Source organism: Salminus brasiliensis, chromosome 8 (assembly GCF_030463535.1).
Source record: "Salminus brasiliensis chromosome 8, fSalBra1.hap2, whole genome shotgun sequence".
Lineage (NCBI taxonomy): Eukaryota > Metazoa > Chordata > Actinopteri > Characiformes > Bryconidae > Salminus > Salminus brasiliensis.
In genome coordinates, this window is record NC_132885.1 from 42,489,237 (window position 1) to 42,510,492 (window position 21,256).

At 45.6% G+C, this 21,256-nt stretch overlaps 3 protein-coding genes across 4 annotated transcripts in view; all 3 read left to right on the forward strand.

Annotated features, from left to right (window-relative positions):
- sowahca (sosondowah ankyrin repeat domain family Ca) overlaps positions 1-21,256 on the forward strand; it is a 121,744-nt gene that overhangs the window by 3,117 nt on the left and 97,371 nt on the right. The gene's annotated exons all lie outside the window — the stretch shown is intronic.
- Positions 3,018-9,577, forward strand: akap17a (A kinase (PRKA) anchor protein 17A). Of its 2 annotated transcripts, none has more exons than XM_072685296.1 (5): positions 3,018-3,142; positions 4,467-5,233; positions 7,313-7,461; positions 7,573-7,813; positions 8,074-9,577. In XM_072685296.1, the coding sequence occupies exons 2-5, from the start codon at positions 4,478-4,480 to the stop codon at positions 8,911-8,913; spliced, it is 1,986 nt and encodes a 661-aa protein (XP_072541397.1). In that variant the 5' UTR covers positions 3,018-3,142; positions 4,467-4,477; the 3' UTR covers positions 8,914-9,577. The 2 variants fall into 2 exon arrangements, with proteins under 2 accessions (XP_072541397.1, XP_072541399.1); XM_072685298.1 differs by having other exon boundaries at positions 4,470-5,233.
- asmt (acetylserotonin O-methyltransferase) lies at positions 12,732-21,145 on the forward strand. Its single transcript, XM_072685299.1, has 8 exons — positions 12,732-12,803; positions 14,269-14,446; positions 14,540-14,669; positions 15,306-15,374; positions 16,449-16,567; positions 20,269-20,409; positions 20,581-20,703; positions 20,934-21,145. Exons 1-8 carry the CDS (start codon positions 12,732-12,734, stop codon positions 21,143-21,145), a joined length of 1,044 nt encoding a protein of 347 aa, XP_072541400.1.

Sequence of the window (21,256 nt, forward strand, 5' to 3'; positions counted from 1 at the left end):
AATAAAGGAAAGTTTCATTAAGAAATCATCTTAAATCATCTCCTTAGACTGTTATAAGAATATTATTACAAGTATAGAACCTGATTTCAGATGTTTTTTTGCTTGTTTTAATAATGTTATGTAGAAAATGTATTATAATTTATAATAACTTATTATAATTTTTGCTTGTTTCACTTTAAACTTGCACTTTAAACCAGCTGATAAAATAAAGATTATCCTAATTATTCAAAACCAGGAAAATCATCACACAGTGAAATCTGCTTCTAACAATATATTCAATAATTATGTAATAATAAATCTGTCGTACATAAATAATATAAATACATTCAAATTCATGTATTGATCCATTTCTGTGTTGATTTAGTAGTATAAATATGTCATTCTCTCTACAGGCTTTACACACTTTTGCACATTTTAATATGCAGCTGCTTTTTATTTACTAAATTTAACAGATTAATACATGCAGAAGTTTTGTCACATTAAATACACTGTTTTTACATTTTTTTGTCCAATCATAAATCATAATAAAATTCATATTCAAGTTATATCAAGTTATATCCAGCCATCTGGAGTGTGTTCATTATTCATCAGATTGGAGGGAGCTGATCCTCCACCCTGCAGCTGCTGATGAAGGTTCTGGAAGAATGAAACCCTTCACTTAACGTCTGCAGGCTCTGTTGCCCAAAACCTCTCTAAGACCCCTCCACACCCTTCCAACCCCCTTCATACCCACCCGCATCCTTCCACACCCCTTCATACCCCTCCACACCCTTCCAACCCCCTTCATACCCCCCACATCCTTCCACACCCCTTCATACCCCCCACATCCTTCCACACCCCTTCATACCCCTCCACACCCTTCCAACCCCCTTCATACCCCCCACATCCTTCCACACCCCTTCATACCCCTCCACACCCTTCCAACCCCCTCCACACCCTTCCAACCCCCTCCACACCCTTCATACCCCCTCCACACCCTTCCAACCCCCTTCATACCCCTCCACACCCTTCCAACCCCCTCCACACCCTTCATACCCCCTCCACACCCTTCCAACCCCCCCCACACCCTTCCAACCCCCTTCATACCCCCCACATCCTTCCACACCCCTTCATACCCCTCCACATCCTTCCAACCCCCTTCATACCCCCCACACCCTTCCAACCCCCTTCATACCCCCCACATCCTTCCACACCCCTTCATACCCCCCACATCCTTCCAACCCCCTTCATACCCCCACATCCTTCCACACCTCTTCATACCCTCCACATCCTTCCAACCCCCTTCATACCCCCACATCCTTCCACACCTCTTCATACCCCCACACCCTTTATACCCCTTCATACCCCCCACACCCTTCCACACCCCTCCACACCCTTCCACACCTCTTCATACCCCCCACACCCTTTATACCCCTTCATACCCCCCACACCCTTCCACAACCCTCCACACCCTTCCACACCCCTTCATACCCCTCCACATCCTTCCAACCCCCTTCATACCCCCACATCCTTCCACACCTCTTCATACCCCCACACCCTTTATACCCCTTCATACCCCCCACACCCCTCCACACCCTTCCACACCTCTTCATACCCCCCACACCCTTTATACCCCTTCATACCCCCCACACCCTTCCACAACCCTCCACACCCTTCCACACCCCTTCATACCACTAATTTATACTTTATATATTTCCAACTGTTTCATTCTTAAATATGTCCTATTTGGACGTTAGTGGACGTTGAGTGGGCAGTGACCTACATAAGCAGTGAGGTCATTACTGTTACATAACTTCCTGCACAGCTCCCGTGGAAACTGTGCCAGCCTGAATGCCGGCCTCTGTGCCAGCCTCGGCCGCTATTGCCCCGTTCTGATGGTTCTGATGGTATTTGGGTCCTCAGAACACCCTTTGAAGGATGCAGCCCCTGAATTGGGACACAGCTAATGAAGGACACATAAACGAAGAGGGAGTGAACAGGGCCGGGTCCTGCCTGCATTTCCATCTTAGATCTGCTGATTTAGTTCTGCACATTTTCACTGTTAGACTGTTTGATTATTTACTTGTTTAAAGAAAATACAATCTCTAAAATAATAAATATATATAATATATATATATATACATAGTTTTTTCATATAGAATATAGTAAATGTTGTGCTATTGTTTACTATAAAGAAGTTAAGAAAGCTGTTTTGTAAGCTCTCTCTCATGTCACATGTAATAAAATCTGATTAAAGAATAATAATAATATTATTAATAATAATTAATAAGATATAAAACATACAACTGGAATAATGCTTACTCAAATTTTATTATATGTATAAATTATATGATTATATGAAATGTTCGACACTGTTACGCCTCACACATGGATGTGATCTGGGACTCCACCGCCTGATGGCGCTCCGGCACCGGCAGCCCCATGTGACGTATGCGTGCGCTCTGTGAAAGGAGCCGGTTCCTGCAGTCTCAGTAAAAGTCCTTCGTGTCCTGAAGTAATGGGATCTGAACTGCTATTGTACATCAATAATATTTGATCTTATTCTGTATGATTTTAGATTCCTGTTCAATTTCGTACTAATTGATATATATATTTATTATTTATTATTTTATTTTTTTTACACATGCACAGCACATCGCTTTTTTTTTTTTTTTTTTTTTTTTTTTTTACACATTTCTTCTATTTACTGTAGTAATTTAGTTGGACCTAATCACACAGTCTTTGCACATGCACATATTTGTGTTTGTATATTTTGGTATTTATTGTATTCGCTAATTGTCTCTGCACCCTGTCTCGTGTCTTGTCCATTGTCTTTGCACTATTGTATGTCCTACCTATTCTGCACCGCGGACTCAGCCTAACTGTGTGCACAAGCCTAAATCAGTGCAATGACAATAAAGAAGAATTAAATATATATATATTATATATATATTATATAAACTATTTGAATTTCTAATTTATTCGAGCTTTTATTTTGAAGCTCTGTGCAGAAACCCGGCCGGTAGTCGGTTGCGGCTGGACTCGCGCTCTGCGGCTCTGTGAGTGGACGCTTTCGGGCCTGAAGATGTGAAATCAACAAAAACAAGCAAACAAACAAACAAACAGACAAACAGCGGCGTTTCTCTGCTGCGGCATTAAGCAGGTAGGTGGTCGGGCTGGTGGTCTGGTCCGGGGGTCTGGTCCGGGGGTCTGTCTGTCCGCTCGCTCGCCTGGTGTCGGAGCAGGAAGCCGCGGCTGTGTTTACTCTCTGTATCCGGGGGTTTATGGCTCGCGCTGCGGGGTCTGTCCTCCTGCAGACACACTGTGCACAGGGTCCGTTTCCAGCGACCGACCCGGGGTCAAAACGGGTCACTGCTTTGCAAAAAAAAAAAAAAAAAAAAAAAAAGATAATAGCAATAATAGCATTAATAAGCTGTAACGGTTCGGTCCAAACTCACAGACGCCCTGCAAGCAGGTTCTAGAGCCGAGCTCTTCTCAGAACTCTGGTAGAACCGTGTCTCAGGCATCAGGCAGCGTCTTCATCTCCATTAGGTGAAGAACTTTCTGTGAGGAGCTTTTAGTAGAGCTTCAGCTCCACTGGGACCCACAGCAGAGTCCTGATGATTATAATAATAATAATAATAATAATAATGACTCTAACTTAGGGGTGGGTGGCATAACAATATTTCATCATAATATCTAATGGCATTTTTATGATGATACACAATATTTATCAAGATATTTTGACGCACAGAAAAATGCATTCTTAAAAACTGCTGTTCAGATATCATCCAGACCTTCATGCAGTGACGTCTATTCACAATCTTAAAAGGTAAAGGTGCACGTATTCGTCACTGTACAGTGTGGACTGTACAGCGAAATGTGTCCTCCGCATTTAACCCATCTGGTAGTGAACACACACTCACACACACACATGTGTTAGGGGCAGTGAGTACACACACACACCCAGAGCGGTGGGCAGCCAACTCCAGCGCCCGGGGAGCAGAGAGGGTAAAGGGCCTTGCTCAAGGACCCAGTGGCAGCTTGCCGAGCCCGGGAATCGAACCCACAACCCTGTTATCGATATCCCGGCGCTCTAACCGCTGAGCCACTTCTGCCCTTTGCACTAAAACAAGACTAATTACACTCCTTAAAAAGCTTTAAAAACCCACCTAGGCCTAAAGCTTGGGCTTGGGCTCTAATATATTCTAAAATATGAAATCAGATATAAACCTTAATAAAAATAATATTTGATATTTATAAGATATTGTCAGCAGTGTCTGGAGTTTAGCTGGTTTTCCTTGGTCTTCTTGAACCATTTGGAAGCACTTGTCCACTTCCGGTAGTGTATATTACTGACCGAGGGCCTCAGGGTCAGGGTTCCTAGTTTCGGCGAAGTTGTGTAGACGCTGCTCTCAGTTTTTTACACACTCTGCCCAAACGTCTCGGAGTAGTCTCACTCATTTCTCCTCTGCCTCGCTTTTCAGCAGCTGCCAAAATGACCACCATCGTCCATGACACCACGGAAGCTGTGCAGCTGTGCCAGGAATACAACCTCTACCTGAAGCCCATAGCCAAGATGACCATCAGCGTGGCCCTTCCTCAGCTCAAGATGCCTGGCAAGTCCATCTCCAACTGGGAGGTGATGGAGAGGCTGAAAAGCATGGTCCACCCGGAGCTGTTTTCCTCCCTGCGAATCTCAAAGAGCACCATGGACTTCATCCGCTTCGAGGGCGAGGTGGAGAACCGCGGCGTCGTCAAGAGTTTCCTGGCCAAGCTGGACGGCAAGAGCATCAAGCTGAGCGGCTTCACGGACATCCTGAAGGTCCGGGCGGCCGAGAACAAGATGGACTTCCCCACCCGCCACGACTGGGACTCCTTCTTCAGGGACGCCAAAGACATGAACGAGACCGTTCCCGGAGAACGTCCGGACACCATCCACCTGGAGGGACTTCCCTGCAAGTGGTTCGCCCAGAAGGACAGTTCTTCAGACAGGCCCGCGGAAGCTGTCCTGAAGGCCGTCTTTGAAAGCTTCGGCAAAATCCGCAACGTGGACATCCCCATGCTGGACCCCTACAGAGAGGAAATGACCGGCAAGAACTTCAACACCTTCTCGTTCGGCGGCCATCTGAACTTCGAAGGGTACATCCAGTACGAGGACCACACTGGCTTCGTGAAAGCCATGGACACTCTGAGAGGGATGAAGCTGATGTACAAAGGAGACGACGGCAAAGCCGTGGCGTGCAGCGTTAAGGTTAGCTTCTGCAGCCTGGCCTTCACCTTTATCCTTATGTGTGGATGAGGTGAGATGAGTATTAGGAGGATGGGTATGGGTCGGTAGGGTTATTGATTAGTATGGGTGGGTATGGAAGAGTATTGGTTGGTAGGGGTATGGATGGGTGGGATAGGTATAAGTGGTGTTAGTATGGAAGAGTATAGGTGTGGGTTGGTTTGGCTATGGGTGATTATAGATGGGATGGGATGAGATGAGTATTAGTAGGGTTATTGATTAGTATGGGTGAGTATTGATCAGTATGGGTGAGATGAGTATTAGTAGGATGGGTCTGGATTGGTAGGGTTATTGATTAGTATGGGTGGTAGGGTATGGATGGGTGGGTAGGATAAGTATAAGTAGGATTGGTATGGATTCGTATGGAAGATTATAGGTGTGCATTGGTTTGGCTATGGGTGATTATGCATGGGTGGGATGGGTATTAGTAGTATAGGTAAGTGGGTGTGCTTTTGTATGAATGAGTATAGATTAATGGGGTCTGGATTGGTAGGGTTATTGATTAGTATGGGTGGGTGTGGACGAGTATATGTATGGATGAGTGGGAGAAGTAGAATTGGTAGGGTTATGGATTAGCATGGATGAGTATAGGTGTGGATTGGTTTGGCTATAGGTGATTGGATGGGATGAGATGAGTATTAGTACGGTTATTGATTAATACGGGTGGAATAAGTATAAGTAGAATGGGTGTAGGTGTGTGATTATGGATGTGTGGGATGGGTATTAGTTGTATGGGTAGGTGGATGTGCATTCGTAGAGATCAGTATGGATTGCTAGGGTTATTGATTAGTATGGGTGGGTATGGAAGTGTATTGGTTGGTAGGGGTATGGATGGGTGAGGTAAGTATAAGTAGGATGGGTATGGATGAGTATAGGTGTGGATTGGTACGGCTGTGGGTGATTATGGATGGGTGGGATGGTTATTAGTTGTATGGGTAGGTGGGTGTGCATTTGTATAGATGAGTATGGAATAATGGGATATAGATTAGTATGGGGATAGGATGGGTATGGATCAGCTGTGTCTAAGGAAAGATGGAAATTATGCAAATGGCATCTTTCACCTTACCTTTTCTATTAAGTAGAGTTCCATGTAGTGTAGACGTTCAGCAGAGTTCATATTCTTAGTTACTGCTGTGCTCTCTTAGACGTACAATGTTAAAGAGGGGTTGGCTTAAGGAAAAGCGGATTGGCTCCCAAGGGTTTGCCTTAATGAGATGAGCCTGATCAACGAGAGAGCTCACAAAGCACAGTCTGTTTAAGGGCTTTTAATCAAATGAAGGTCTGTCTAGGCTTTATCATCATTTCGAGGATCACTGGGAAGGCTGGGGCTCTCAGGCAGGCTCCATTTGAGAATGTCCATCGCTTTACTAGCTCTTATTAATCAGTGTGATTCTTCTGACAGCTCCTGGAAAATGAAGCCTTAGCTTTTCAGTGAAGTGTGCAGGTTCATGGTAGAGAACTAGGATTACAGACTAGAATTTCTGAACAGAGGTGAAGATAGAAACCAGGGACCACCATGACTACAACAACACAGATACAGCCCCTAATTTATTACCTATCCAAACCCACTAGTGCAGCTACACGAGTCTTCTGAGTTTTATATGGAAGGATGATGATGATGATGATGATGAAGGTAAAATAGTGAATAGAGAATCTGAACTAATGCAGTTCTCTTTAGGGACTACTTTCTGTAGCTGCACTACACCCTGCAGCATGTATCCCTCCACCATTTTAATGATCTGATTCTAAAAGCAGGTTCTAGAGCTGAACTCTTCTCAGAACTCTGGTAGAACCGTGTCTCAGGCATCAGGCAGCGTCTTCATCACCATTAGGTGAAGAACTTTCTGTGTTTATTAGAGCTTCAGACGTCTGCTTCCCCTCACCTCCACTGTAGAACTGTAGAAGTTCTGACTGGGGGAGGTTATCTAGAACCGACCTGATTGTGAGGTCGCAGCCACAGTTTCTCTGCGAGGCTCGTGCCTCGGAAATGAGGTTAAAAGCAAACTGGACACACACCTGAATGAAAGCCCCCTGTCCTTTCAGGTGAGCTTTGACACAACCAAGCACCTGAGTGAGTCCTCGCAGAAGAAGAGGCAGCAGGAGCGGCTGAAGCTGCAGGAGCTGGAGAGGCAAAAGGAGGAGCAGAAGCGCAGACAGAAGGAAGAGGAGGAGAGACGCAAGGAGGAAGAGCGGTACCTCTCCATTTATTTATTTATTTAGGGTTATGTCCTGTGGTTATGTCCTGTGGTTATGTCCATGCACAAAGTTCGTCTTCGTTCTTTACCCTGTTTCTCTACTTGCAGGAGGCAACGCGAGCTGGAGGAGGAAGAGAAGGAGAAGAGGAGGGAGGAGAAGCTGAGGAAGCGTGAGCAGAAGCTGAAGGAACGGGAGGAGAAAAGGAACCAGAAGAAGGTGAAGAAACTGCAGGAAGAGGAGCAGAAGAAGCTTCATCTGAAGATCGCCATGGAAGAGAGGAAGCTGTTGCTGGCCCAGAGGAACCTGGAGTCCATTCGGCTGGTGGCGGAACTGCTGAGCAGGGCCAAGGTCAGCTAACTGCCATTCACATTAGGGTCCTCTTATGGCCTGTCTGTCATGGCCTTGATTTCAGACCCAGTAGTAGCAAATCCACCAACACATCTGGTGTCCTGTTCAGCTTTAGGCGATGTACTAGCTAATGCTAGTAGCTACCTTTACTTTGACCTTTTTTAGGAGGTCACATAGTGGCATGTCTAATGTTCTCTTGGTTGTCTATTATCCAGCTAGTTTTGTCTTGTGCCTAATCCAGTGGTTACTGTATCCCGCAGGCCCTGAAACAGCAGCAGCTGGAGCAGGAAAAGGCGGAGCTTGCCCGCCAGCAGAAGGCGGAGCTTGCTCGACTTCAGCAGCTGGAGGAAAAGAGGCGGCAGCAGGAGGAGGAGCTCCGGCGGGTGGAAGGCGAGAAGGCCCGGGCTTTGGAGCTCCAAAGGAAGGAGCGAGAGCTGAGGGACCGACTGCTGGGAAACCTTCTCAAGAAAAGCACCAACACTGAGCGCCAGGAGGAGGCGGCACCTGAGTTCCAGGCAGAATTGGCAAGCGACGCGACCCTTCAGGGTTGTGAGACACAGACTCAGCTCAACGGGGTCACCCGTCAGGTGGACCGAGCCAAGCCGGTTGCCAACGCGCCTTCTGTCACTAGGGGCCCCCAGGAGAACGAACCTCGGAAGCAGGAGAAGCCGAGCAAGAAAGATGAACAAAGAGGCCAAAGGGAACGGAGGCATACGCCGGAGGTTTCCGGCAGCAGGCACGGGCGTGCCAGCCAGACGCAGAACCGCAGCAGAGGGCGGAGTCACGGGCGCAGGAGCAGGAGTGGGCGGAGGCGGAGCACGAGCGGCAGGCGAATCAGCCGAGAAGGGAGCCGCGGTTACAGGAGGAGCCAAAGCCGAAGCCGAAGAAGTCACGAGCGGGGGCGCAGCAGTGGGAGGGGGAGCCAAAGGAGCAGTGGGCGGAGCCATCGGTATAGCCACGGCCAAAGCAGCAGCAGTAGCAGCAGTAGGAGTAGCAGCAGCAGTAGCAGCAGCTCCAGAAGTAGAAGCAGAAGCAGGAGTCGCTCCTCCAGCCGAGGGGAAAAGAGACGGCACTCCTACAGCCGCTCCAGGCGGCGCTGAAGAGTCATGAGGCTGCTTAGAACATCAGAACAGACACACTTCGCTGAACAACCCAATCAGAACCCTGGCCACCCTGACCACCCCGAGTGTGAAGGGGGTGTCAGATTTACACCACCTCCACACTGTGGTCGATCGGATAAGACATTTTGCTAACTTGGTTAGACACCTGCCTCAAAGTAACTTCTGAAATCTTGGTTCTCAGCGCGGGTTCCATGCTGTACATCCAGGGGTTTACCATTTATTTATCAGCCCTACAGCTTAAAGTTGGCTGCCTTGGTGTAGTAAAGGAACTCTTGTAGTACCCCAGGTTGCTTTTGTTAGGTTATGAGGTTGCTAAGGTATCCTAGGTGGTTGCTAAGGTATCCCAGATGGTTGCAAGATGATACAAGAGGGGTGCACAGAGTCATCCATTCCTATAGGGAAAACGTCATACCTCAAAAGAGGCTGTTGAGCAGAGCCAACATTCTGGACTTTCAGCACCAAGCCTGTCTTATCTGATTGACTACTTTTGAGTAAGAGGAGGAGGAGGAGGAGGAGGAGGTGTAAATTTCATTTCCCCCCAAAACTATCACTCTAATTCCAGTTATGATGAGCATGCACATCATCACACGTGTTGCTGCTGTATTTTCTAATGCTGCTTAAAACTGTGGACGAACACCTGGTCCAGAACTTCTGTCATGAAGTCTGGGGGGGGGTGGGGGGTGGGGGGTGGGGGGGTTGGGTTGGGGGTTCTGTAGGTATCTGCCTTCGACCAGAATTACTAAAACCGGGCCTGGCTGTAACTGTAAATGAGTTGGCTAATAATACTGGGTCACACTCGACCTCTCAGTGAAGCTTTAAATGAAGAGAACTGAGGAATTAAAGCTCTGGCATCGTAAAACAAAAAATTAAGTTTTTTTTTAAATTATTATTATTATTATTAATTTTCCGGGATGTTACAAAAAGAACAGTGCACCTCCGTACACCAGTTTACAGCAGTTTAGCCGCCCACTCCTGCTGAGGTCCTAAACAGTGTTTCAGGACTGACTGCTTTTTGAATGAGGCACAGTACAGGGCAGCCTCATTTACATATCACATCGACCTTAAAGGCACAGTACTGTTAAATTCTACCGGATAAAGAGAGGTGGGGAAACGGTCAAGTGAAAAACGTTCTACCATTTTTTTTTTTTTTTTTTTTTTTTTTTTTTTTTTTTTTTTTTTATTAAAAAAAAGGTCCATAGGACAAAATATTAGGGGAAATATAAAAGATAATCAGATGAAAGAATTGTGGGTAGCGACTCCCCCGGTGCTACAGTATTAACAGTTGGCTCTGTTAAGGATAAATAAATAAAATCTAAATAAAAATCTGAATTGAGTTTAAATAAGGATGTTAAGGGTTGGCTTAAGTTTTTACCTTCCTAATATTCAGCACAATACAGCAGTGTGTTTTCCTTCTGCTTTCTCACACACACACACACACACACACACACACACACACACACACTTCAGGGCAGTGTTTTTCAGTGTGTTGAACTCGCTCAGCTTCTCTGTCAGCACGATTTTCAGCAGCTTTGCCTTGAACCTGGCAAACCTGACTGGGTTTGAGAAGCTCACGGTGTTTCTGATTTTAATTTCTTGTTCTTTTACTGCTGTGTACTTTTACAGACTAAAACATTAGATAAGGATATCTAGAACCTTATTTCTTCTTCTTTTTTAGTTGTATAGCTGCCAATATTTAGTAGAAAAGAAGTGGAACTGGCTTTTTCGAGGGAGCTTTTGCTGTTTGGCTCTCGGGACGTCTTAATTTTATGACTTGTGTTGCAGCCTGCTGAGCGAGGACTGGAGAAGGACTGGTTCTCTGGTTCTGCGGAGTTTCTCGGTGTTCCGGCCTCCTTAGCTGTATTTCTTTTTTGAGGGGTCCGTTCTAAAACCCTGTTCCATTGAACCAGTGTTAGATTTGCATGCAGTTTGTTCCCCTGTTCCCACCTGAGCCCTTTTTTTTAGGTCTGATTAGCAGTAGCCCCTTCTGTTAGGACATCTATTAGTTCGCTGGTTCTTCTGCTCGACCCTGCTGCTCGACCCTGCAGCCTGACCCCACTGGGAGCTAAAACAGGAGGGTTTGGACCTTTTTTGTTTGCTTGTTTGTTTGTTTGTTTGGTCTTTATGAATCGGGTCGTTGGGTTCTGTGGTTAGAGCGGCCGATGGGTTGCAGGGAGGAGAGCTCCAAATGTGAATCTGACTGAAATTTGCGTTTGTCCATCAATTTACCAATAAAATGACCCTCATCTGACCTTCTCCTGGTCTTTTTTTTCCCTAGATCTATAATATTACTTATAATAACGTATATATATATTTAGTTATGGAATTATTACACACACATTAAGAGTCATAATTCAAGCAATGGCTGAAAAAGTGCTTGATGTTAGCTGGGGTTTAGTCTGATCCATTTAGGCTATGTTCCCAGAGCCTGCTTTATAACCTGACCATGTTAGCCGCTACGCTGGTCAAGAGCTAGTTACCCAGCTAGCTTACCAGTTTAGGGCATGAGCAACCTTTCAACCACCTTGACCATCACCAACCTAGACCATCTGAAAGCAGCTACCAGCAGAAACCGGTCTTGAGCTGGGTTCTTCAGCAGGGACTGCAGCTAGCCCTGTAGCTCCAACTAAAGAGCTGAACCACGAGGAAAGTCATGAACAGGTTCTCCACCAGTCACCATCACTCTGCTGAGCTCCGCTGCTGAGCTTTCCCTAATCAGCCCCGGGATAATCTATCTATTGTTTTTCACCAGGACCCTCCATGGCTTACAGTTCTGGCCGTCGCCCAGATGACATTCCTCCGGTCCTTACAGATCAAACACTGTCAGGAGAAATAATCACCATAATTACAGTGACGTTTATACACAGACAGCCTGATTCAAAACTTAGAATGTCTGAATGTTTGTCTGGTCCCTGTAGAGGAGAAGTACTGCCAATAGAATAGGACTCTCTGGAGCAGATCAACATCATGACCCTATTGGCTCCATACTGCCTAATAATGCCAGGTGTGGGCTAGAGGGGTATAAAGCCCCCCAGCATTGAGGAGCTGTGGAGCAGTGGAAGAACTGTGTTCTCTGGAATGATGGTGGAGGAGCTCCATCCAGCACTTGAGCTCTCGTTGCTGAATGCAATCAAATCCTCACAGCAATGCTTCTCCAGAATCTAATAGAAAGCCTTCTTTCTTCCCTGGATGGTAGAGACAGTTACTCCAACAGAAGCAGGATCAGCTTTCAGAAGAAACAGTGAGCAATGAGCAGGTGTCCCAATACTTTTGTCCATATAGTGTTCAATTTTAGACAGCAATGTTTAACCACCAACAATTTAATGACCCAGATTATTAAAAATTGACCGGAGTGTCAATGTCACAAAGCAGCAGTCACAAACCCGAGGTCCAGCCTGCCTAATTAGTCAGGAGCTGTGGGCCCTTCCCATTGGACAGTTCCAGCACCTCTAATCTTGTTCTGTTTCACACCAGAAAGGAAAAAGATGGTGCGAGCAGTCCACAACTCTGTGGACTTGCCCTTTGACCGTGGTCCAGGCCCACCTTAAAGCATGCCTCAGTGTGTTCAGGGTGTATCCGCAGTGGTGGTACCTTTCTTCATATCGTACAGCCTTGATTCATCACTGCGAGCAGCTCTGCTCAGTCAGCCATTCAGTCTGCTCCAGTAATCTAATCTAATCTGATTATGTCTACGGTTGATCAGCTCCTTCTCAAAAGAACCCACTCTCGTCGGGACACACACACACACACACACACTCACACACACACACCAAACTGAAGTGACCGGCACACAGTTGGAAATGGCTGTCGCTAAAGAGGATATGTACCCTAAGAAACTTCTGGAGTACATGGAGGGCTACCTGGTGTCCAAGGTAAATCTGCTGGGTTTTATCTCAGCATTAATATTCATAATCTGGTTCCTCTGTAAACCCCACCCTCAGGTCTGGCTGGACTGCACTGTTAAACTCCGTAGCCCTGAGGTTTAGATCCAGACACACTGGGTCATGAGGGGTCGAGCGTTTGCTTCTGCAGTTTTAACACTGGAGCTATGAGGCTAATGTAGCGCTGCAGCAGGTGTGTGTTCAACTCTCATTACCTGAGTTCAACTATTGATACCATTGTTTAATAACATTACCTCATTAAAATGTTACCTCATCAAATCAATGTTGCCTTGTTAAACTAATGTTCCTTGTTAAACAGAATGTTACCTCGTTAAATAAATGTTACTTGTTAAACTAACATTACCTCGTTAAGCAAACATTACCTGCATCAAAGTATCAATATCTTATAAAACAAATGTTACCGGCATCAAACTAACATTACCTCATCAAACAAATGTTACCTGGTTAAACTAACATTACCTCGTTACCTCATTAAGCAAACATTATCTGCATCAAATCAATCAAACAGACTTTTACCTCATTAAATGTTTCCTCATTACCATTAAACATTAACTTGTTAAACAAATGTTACCTTGTTAAACATTACCTGCTTCAAAGATCGATATCTTGCTAAACAAATGTTACTTTGTAAAACAAACATTAGCTTGTTAAGATACCTCGTTAAGCAAGCATCAAAGTATTGATATCTTGTTAAACAAATGTTACCAGCATCAAACAAATGTTACTTTGTCAAACAAATGTTACTTTGTCAAATAAACATTACCTTGTTAAGATGTTACCTCGTTAAGCAAATATTACCTCGTTAAACAAACATTACCTGCATCAAAGTATTGATATCTTGTTAAACAAATGTTACCTTGTTAAACAGAATTTTATCTCATTAAATAAATGTTTCTTATTAACATTAACCATTAATGTTAAACGTTAACTTGTTAAACTAATGTTACCTCATTAACGGAATGTTACTTAGATAAACAAACATTATCTGCATTAAATCAATGTTGCCTTCATCAAACTAATGTCCCTTATCATTAAATAAATGTTACCTCATTAACATTAAACATTAACTTACCTCGTTAAACAAAAAGTTTACTTGTTAAACTAACATTACCTCGTTAAAATGTTACCTCATTAAGCAAACATTATCTGTATCAAATCAATGTTGCCTTGTTAAACTAATGTTGCCTTCATCAAACGAATGTCCCTTGTTAAACAGACTTTTACCTCGTTAAATGTTTCTTCATTAACATTAAACATGAACTTGTTAAACAAACGTTACCTTGTTAAACATTACCTGCTTCAAAGTATCAATATCTTGTTAAACAAATGTTACTTTGCAAAACAAACATTACCTTGTTAAACAAACGTTACCTCGTAAAGCAAACATTACCTGCATCAAAGTATTGATTGACCTTTGACCTCGGCCTCTGTGCAGACGCTGTTTACTGCATGTGAGTTGGGGGTGTTTGACCTGCTGCAGGACTCAGAGCGCCCCCTGGCTTTAGCAGACATAGCGCAGGCTTTGGGCAGCAGTGAGGACGGCATGGGCAGACTGCTCTCGGCCTGTGTTGGACTGGAGCTGCTGAACACGCAGACCACCGCAGACGAGCCTGGTACTGTAAACACACACACACACCAGTTCTCAGCCCATGTGTGTAGCCATAATTGACTCATGTGTGTGTGCGTGTGTGTGTGTTTGTCTGTAGTCCTGTACAGTAACACAGAGATGTCCAGCGTGTTTCTGACCAAGTCCAGCCCTCGCTCCCTGTACCACTCCATCGACTACAACTCCAACACCATGTACCTGTGCTGGCATTACCTTCCCCACGCCGTCAGGTGAGACTCTCCTGTGATCTGCCGGGGGCCTGACCCACCAGAACTGCCCATAAAATCCTGGCCCTAAACACACACACACAGACAAACACACTACCACTGACCAAATTGATTACGTTCAATATTATAATGGGTTTTTTATGGTGTGTGGGTGAAAGTGGCAGTCAGCCACCAGGTGGCGCACTTATCAAAGATTTACCATGGAGCAGTTCAGAGGAGGGGAGGATGCTTAATGGATGTTTAATGATGAAGGTGGAAGAAGAGATACCTGTGGTCTCCTGCTCATCAAAATAGTTTTATTAATAATTTAATCATTAATTTATTAATATATATATATATAAATATACACTGATATAAATATACACTGATCAGCCATAACATTGCCTTATATTGAGGAGGTTCCCCTTATACTGCCACAACAGTTCTGACCCGTTGAGGCATGGACTCCACAAGGTGTCCTGCTGTGGTGTCCAGCACCAACACTAGCATTAGCAGCAGATCCTTTAAGAAGTCCTGTAAGCTGTGAGGTGGGCGGGGCCTCCATGAGCATCAATGAGAGCCGTACCTGCCTTTGACCAGGTTGCCGGTTCATCGGTTGTCCTTCCAACCACACTAACCATCCCTGCTCTGTTTCTCCAGAGAGGGGAAGAACCAGTACGAGAAGGCATTTGGCGTGAGCTCCAAGGACCTGTTTGAAGCTGTGTACAGGTGAGTTAGGGGGGTATAAAGCCCCCCAGCAGTGTGAGAACTGTGTTCTCTGGAATGCTGGTGGTGGAGCTCCATCCAGTACTTTTGAGTGGGAGGACTTGGGGAGTTGGGGATGATGAGGTGGGGTGGTGATCATCATCATCCAACATCCTGACCTCACTAACTGTCTTGTCACTGGATGCAATCAAATCCTCACAGCAATGCTCCTCCTCCAGAATCTAGTAGAAAGTCTTCCTCTCTGGACAGTAGAGACAGTTACTCCAACAGAAGCAGGATCAGCTCTTTAATAGCCTTGATTTCAGAAGAAGCAGTGAATGAGCAGGTGTCCAAATACTTTTGACATAATGTATGTAAATGAGGATCATTTCTGGGCTCCTTAATGTAACATGTAGATGGTTTTCTTTCATTCAACTGGACAATAACTGTGAACTAACGGCCACTACTGTGAGCGCTGAAGGTGCAAGCTGAACTGGCCAGTGATTCTGCAAGCTTCCGGAACTCCAGCAGAAACAGCCCAACAGCCCAACCGTCGCTGCAGTGTATTCTGCTCTTGCGAGCGGATGTCTCCAAGGAGTTTCATGTCTCGTGGGAGAAAGAACAGAATCTAGTCACAAAACACTTCTGAAAACATCCCCCGGCCCACGGCCTTCTCCGAGCTGTCTGCTGTTGTATTCGTAAAAGCCGACCGCCTCTCCAAGGTTAACACTGAGGAGCCGCTGACTAATGACTGGCTGCCGGATCCCAGGCCACCCCGGGGGTCGTCTCCGATATGAAAGGCTCGACATTTGTGTCCTTGAGCTGGATCAGGCCCCGCATGGCTCCAGGACAGCCGGGAGAGGAAGCCGCTCCATCAGCCCTCAGCTATGCTTTGCCTGTTGTCGTCTTGGCGAGTTGACGGGGTTTGGTTGGTGGCCAAGCGAACCCAAAGCCTGATAACAAACTCCGCACAGCCAGCCCTAAGAAACGAGCTGTCCACGCTAGTTACGTTTAGGCTCCGCTCCGGCTCTGTCCCCGGCTGAACTGGCCCTGGTCCTCCTTCTTCAGCAGTTGGCTGACATGAGTTTTTGGTTGCAGGTCCGATGAGGAGATGGTGAAGTTCATGTGGCTGATGAACTCCATCTGGAACGTCTGTGGCAGGGACGTGGTCTCGGCCTTCGACCTCTCTCCGTTTAAGAGCATTTATGATCTGGGAGGTAGGCCTCACCTGTTTCCCCTCCACATACACACACTGAGTCTCTGCAATACACACACACACACACACACACTGAGTATCTGCAATATACACACACACTGAGTATCTGCAATACACACACACACACACTGAGTATCTGCAATACACACACACACACACTGAGTATCTGCAATACACACACACACACACTGAGTATCTGCAATACACACACACACACACACTGAGTATCTGCAATACACACACACACACACTGAGTATCTGCAATACACACACACACTGAGTAGCTGCAACACACACACACACACACACACTGAGTATCTGCAATACACACACACACACACACTGAGTATCTGCAATACACACACACACACACTGAGTATCTGCAATACACACACACACTGAGTAGCTGCAACACACACACACACACACACACACTGAGTATCTGCAATATACACACATACACACACTGAGTATCTGGATTTTCTCAAAATAATGACTATTTTCATACAACTAAGTAATTATTGTACAATATATAATAGTAGTAAATATATAACAGTAGTAAATTGTGAAAATAATGTCTATTAGTTACTATTTTAATACGAAATAAAAATCAAATTTTGAAGTTATAAGATATATAAGTATATTATATTATATTATATTATATATAAGTATAAGTATAACTCTCAGAAAAATACATCCTAATTTTAGGACAGTACCTAAAATTTAAATAAACATAAAGCATTATTTTAAAATATTGAGAACTTTACCTAAGTAAAGTACCTAAAATGTGAGTAAAAATAAGTAATAATTTTAAGATCTGAACTAAAATTGTAGATTATTATTATTTTGTTATAGTAAACGATTTTTGTAAAATAAGACATTATTTTTAACCAAAACATTTTAAGTAGAATATTAGTGAAAATGAGTCAGTATTTTAAGATAAGAGATAAGAACTAAAATTTTATTTTTTTAGTAAAAATTTTATTCTTAGTAAAAATGTAAAATAATAAAACAAAGTGAATCCTCTGTTTAAACTAACAATGTGTTTTTGTGTGATGTGTTGAATTGGAGTCTCTGTATCTAGATTAGAGGCTTCACTGAAGCTCTGATCACCTCTCAGGTGTACCGTAAGCAGAAGTACGGAAGACTGCTGGGGTTCTCACATCGTCCCGATTTACTGAAATCAGGCCGAGCGTCCATCTGTGCCTCCCGCCAGCCGCCCCGTTGCTTTACCAGCGCGCCCTGCAGCCGGACGCAGTTGGCAGGAAGCTTTTACAGGGAGGGAAGCAGAGCAGAACGCTTTGATTGATCTCATTACCACAAGGTTGTGGGTTCAAGTTCCTCTTTTACTGAACAGCAGCAGATGAGGAACCGGAGGCTGTAAAGCCGGCAGTGAGTGGCGTTATGGAGACACGGCACGGAACCTGCCTTGACCTTTTCTTGACCTTTTCTGAAACGCGAGGCCTGGAATGGGAGAGAACCTGCTGGTGAGAGGAACACATGGACGCACACTGTCGAGAACGTACACACCCCCAGCGTGCTCGCTAACTGTCCACTCAGTTCGGCAGCAGCTGGAGGAAGGGGATGAAGGCCACTACGTTCTGGACAGCTCAGAGAGGGCAGGTTCCTTAGCTTTGCGTATGTTTCAGACATTGGAGAACCATGGGTTCCTCATGGTTGTAAGGGGTTCTCCTTTGGAGTTTTGGTTCCTCTCAGTGGCTCGTCCCAATGCTTTTAATGAGGTTGTCTTTTTAAATTTGGGTTCTTCTCAAGTGGTTCTTCATACTCTTAGGGAGGTTCTTCTTTGGTTCCTGTCAGTGATTCTTCCTTGTATCATTGAGGAGGTTCTCTTTTTGAGGTTCTCTTTCTGCTTCATTTGCATGCCCTGGTTCCTCTCAGTGGTTCTTACTCTCACCCTTGGGCAGTTTCTTCTTTTAAGTCTTGGTTCCTCACAGTTTTGCTGGTGTTACTGCTGAGCGTAGGTTGAAGGTATGAGAGGAAGCCCAGTAGATGGCGCTGTGGAGCTGGTCCTGCGAAGACTCTGTCCTTGTAGATGACAAACATCCACAACACACACACAGCCCTGACCACCCTGCTGAGACAGACCCCTGACTGGCACTGCCAGCTCACATCTAATGATGGGGAAGCACTACACACACACTCACACACATCCTCTGGTAGGGTGCATGCCAAGCCAGAGTCCCTCACTGAAGTCCTCCTCCAAACAGCAGACAGACTGTATAAACATCCGTCCAAACGAACTCTATTAATTCAGTAAAGTTCTACACTGTTTAAAGCAGACCAGCATTCCCTCCTAAACACATCAAAAATATCTGCGTCCAAATACTTATGACAAGTGAAAAGCGGCTGCTGTGTCAAACACTGTCCATTTATTTTACACACAAGTAAGGCAGCCCTCTCACACCCAACCTAGATCTTATTATCATCACATCTACAGTACACTCCTGACTGACCCACCATCACATCTACAGTACACTCCTGACCCACCATCACATCTACAGTACACTCCTGACTGACCCACCATCACATCTACAGTACACTCCTGACCCACCATCACATCTACAGTACACTCCTGACTGACCCACCATCACATCTACAGTACACTCCTGACTGACCCACCATCACATCTACAGTACACTCCTGACCACCATCACATCTACAGTACACTCCTGACCACCATCACATCTACAGTACACTCCTGACCCACCATCACATCTACAGTACACTCCTGACTGACCCACCATCACATCTACAGTACACTCCTGACCACCATCACATCTACAGTACGCTCCTGACTGACCCACCATCACATCTACAGTACACTCCTGACCCACCATCACATCTACAGTACACTCCTGACCCAACCTCACATCTACAGTACACTCCTGACCCACCATCACATCTACAGTACACTCCTGACTGACCCACCATCACATCTACAGTACACTCCTACTGACCCACCATCACATCTACAGTACACTCCTGACCCACCATCACATCTACAGTACACTCCTGACCCACCATCACATCTACAGTACACTCCTGACCCACCATCAGAGCACGTTCTTCTGGGATCTGTTTAACTACAGATAATAGGCTGGTTACATTTTACCCCGTGCATGTCCTGCCCGTCCCCTCCAGTGGTGTGCGGAGAGGACTGGGCCGAGCTGTTTCTTGATTGCTCTGCTGGGAGACGTCGGGGGGAAGTGACAGGGCGTAAGGCGCGTTAGGGGAGATCGGGGGCGACAGCAGGCCGGGCAGGCTGGTGTGTAAGGACAGCGGAGGTTATGTTCTCCTCCATTATTGAAGGCAGAAAGTCACTGTCTCTCTGGATCGGCTCTGACTGCGGGGGCGTACAGCGAGTGGGCTTCGACCCTCCGGCTGTCACGCAAGGTGGGCAAGGAACCTGTAGGAGGGGTTCAATTCCAGGCACCTGTGGAGGGGCCACCTCATCCTCACACTGTGCCGTGTCTCTTGGCAGAAATGTGATTGGCTAAAGCTGGTCATTGATTGGTTAGTCAGTTCTGCTGAGCTGTGTTCCTCTCAATGGTCCTTCCTCAAACCCTTATGGAGGGACTTTGTAGATACTGAGAGCTGATTGGTTGGCTTTGCAGATACTGAGAGCTGATTGGTTGGCTTTGCAGATACTGAGAGCTGATTTGTGTGTGTGTTTTCCGACAGGGTGTAGCGGAGCGTTGGCCAGGCAGTGTGTGAAGCTCTACCCCGACTGCACCGTCACTATCTTCGACCTGCCGAAAGTTGTGGAGATGAGCCGAGAGCACTTCCTGTCGCCTGAGGAAGACCGGATCTCTTTCCATGAGGGTAAGAGCGCCGCCAAGGGGTCAGGAGGAGGAACAGGGAGAGACTTTTGATGCGTTAATGTGAAGACTTGAGACAGACTGCAGTCTCTCTCTCTCTGAAAAACAGCCTTTCTGTGTGTGTGTGTGTGTGTGTGTGTGTGTGTGTGTGTGTGTGTGTGTGTGTGTGCTGCAGGAGACTTCTTCAGGGACAGTCTTCCAGAGGCTGACCTCTACATCTTGGCAAGGATTCTGCACGACTGGACAGACGAGAGGAACATTGAGCTGCTGGCCAAAATTTACCAGTCCTGCAGGCCAGGTACGCACACACACACACACACACACACACACATCAATCTACACCACACTTGGTGTTGTGTTGTTTTGTATTTATATTATATTCATACATATTTAATTATTTGAAATTATAGATGAGATTCCCTAAAAAGTAAAATACATTCATTTAACAGATGTAAAAAGCCACAAAATGATATATAAAAAAAAATTAATAATAATAATTCCAGATTGTGTGTGTGTGTGTGTGTGTAGGCAGTGGGGTGTTAGTGGTTGAAGCTCTGCTCAGTGAGGACAACAGTGGGCCCCTGACTGCTCAGCTCTACTCTCTGAACATGCTGGTGCAGACCGAGGGCCGGGAGAGGAAGGGCTCTGAGTACGCGGCCCTGCTGGCCAAGGCCGGATTTACAACCGTCCACATCCGCAAGACCGGGAAACTGTACGACTCCGTACTCGGACTGAAGTAGAGCACACTTGTGTTGTGTCCTCTCTGAGCCTCCGTAAAAGAGGAGGAGCAAAACACCTCCAATAAAAGAAGAGTAAACTGCTGTGCTGCTCCTGATTCTTCAGTTCAACCA

What these genes read in the sequence shown, in the direction of transcription:
- asmt (XM_072685299.1), top strand. Translation starts at nt 12,732, where the DNA reads ATGGCTGTCGCTAAAGAGGATATGTACCCTAAGAAACTTCTGGAGTAC. An exon ending in GACCACCGCAGACGAGCCTG is followed by an intron (nt 14,447 to 14,539) that starts GTACTGTAAACA and finishes GTTTGTCTGTAG; the next exon opens with TCCTGTACAGTAACACAGAG. An exon ending in GAGCATTTATGATCTGGGAG is followed by an intron (nt 16,568 to 20,268) that starts GTAGGCCTCACC and finishes GTTTTCCGACAG; the next exon opens with GGTGTAGCGGAGCGTTGGCC.
- akap17a (XM_072685296.1), top strand. Translation starts at nt 4,478, where the DNA reads ATGACCACCATCGTCCATGACACCACGGAAGCTGTGCAGCTGTGCCAG. An exon ending in CCGTGGCGTGCAGCGTTAAG is followed by an intron (nt 5,234 to 7,312) that starts GTTAGCTTCTGC and finishes CTGTCCTTTCAG; the next exon opens with GTGAGCTTTGACACAACCAA. An exon ending in AACTGCTGAGCAGGGCCAAG is followed by an intron (nt 7,814 to 8,073) that starts GTCAGCTAACTG and finishes TGTATCCCGCAG; the next exon opens with GCCCTGAAACAGCAGCAGCT.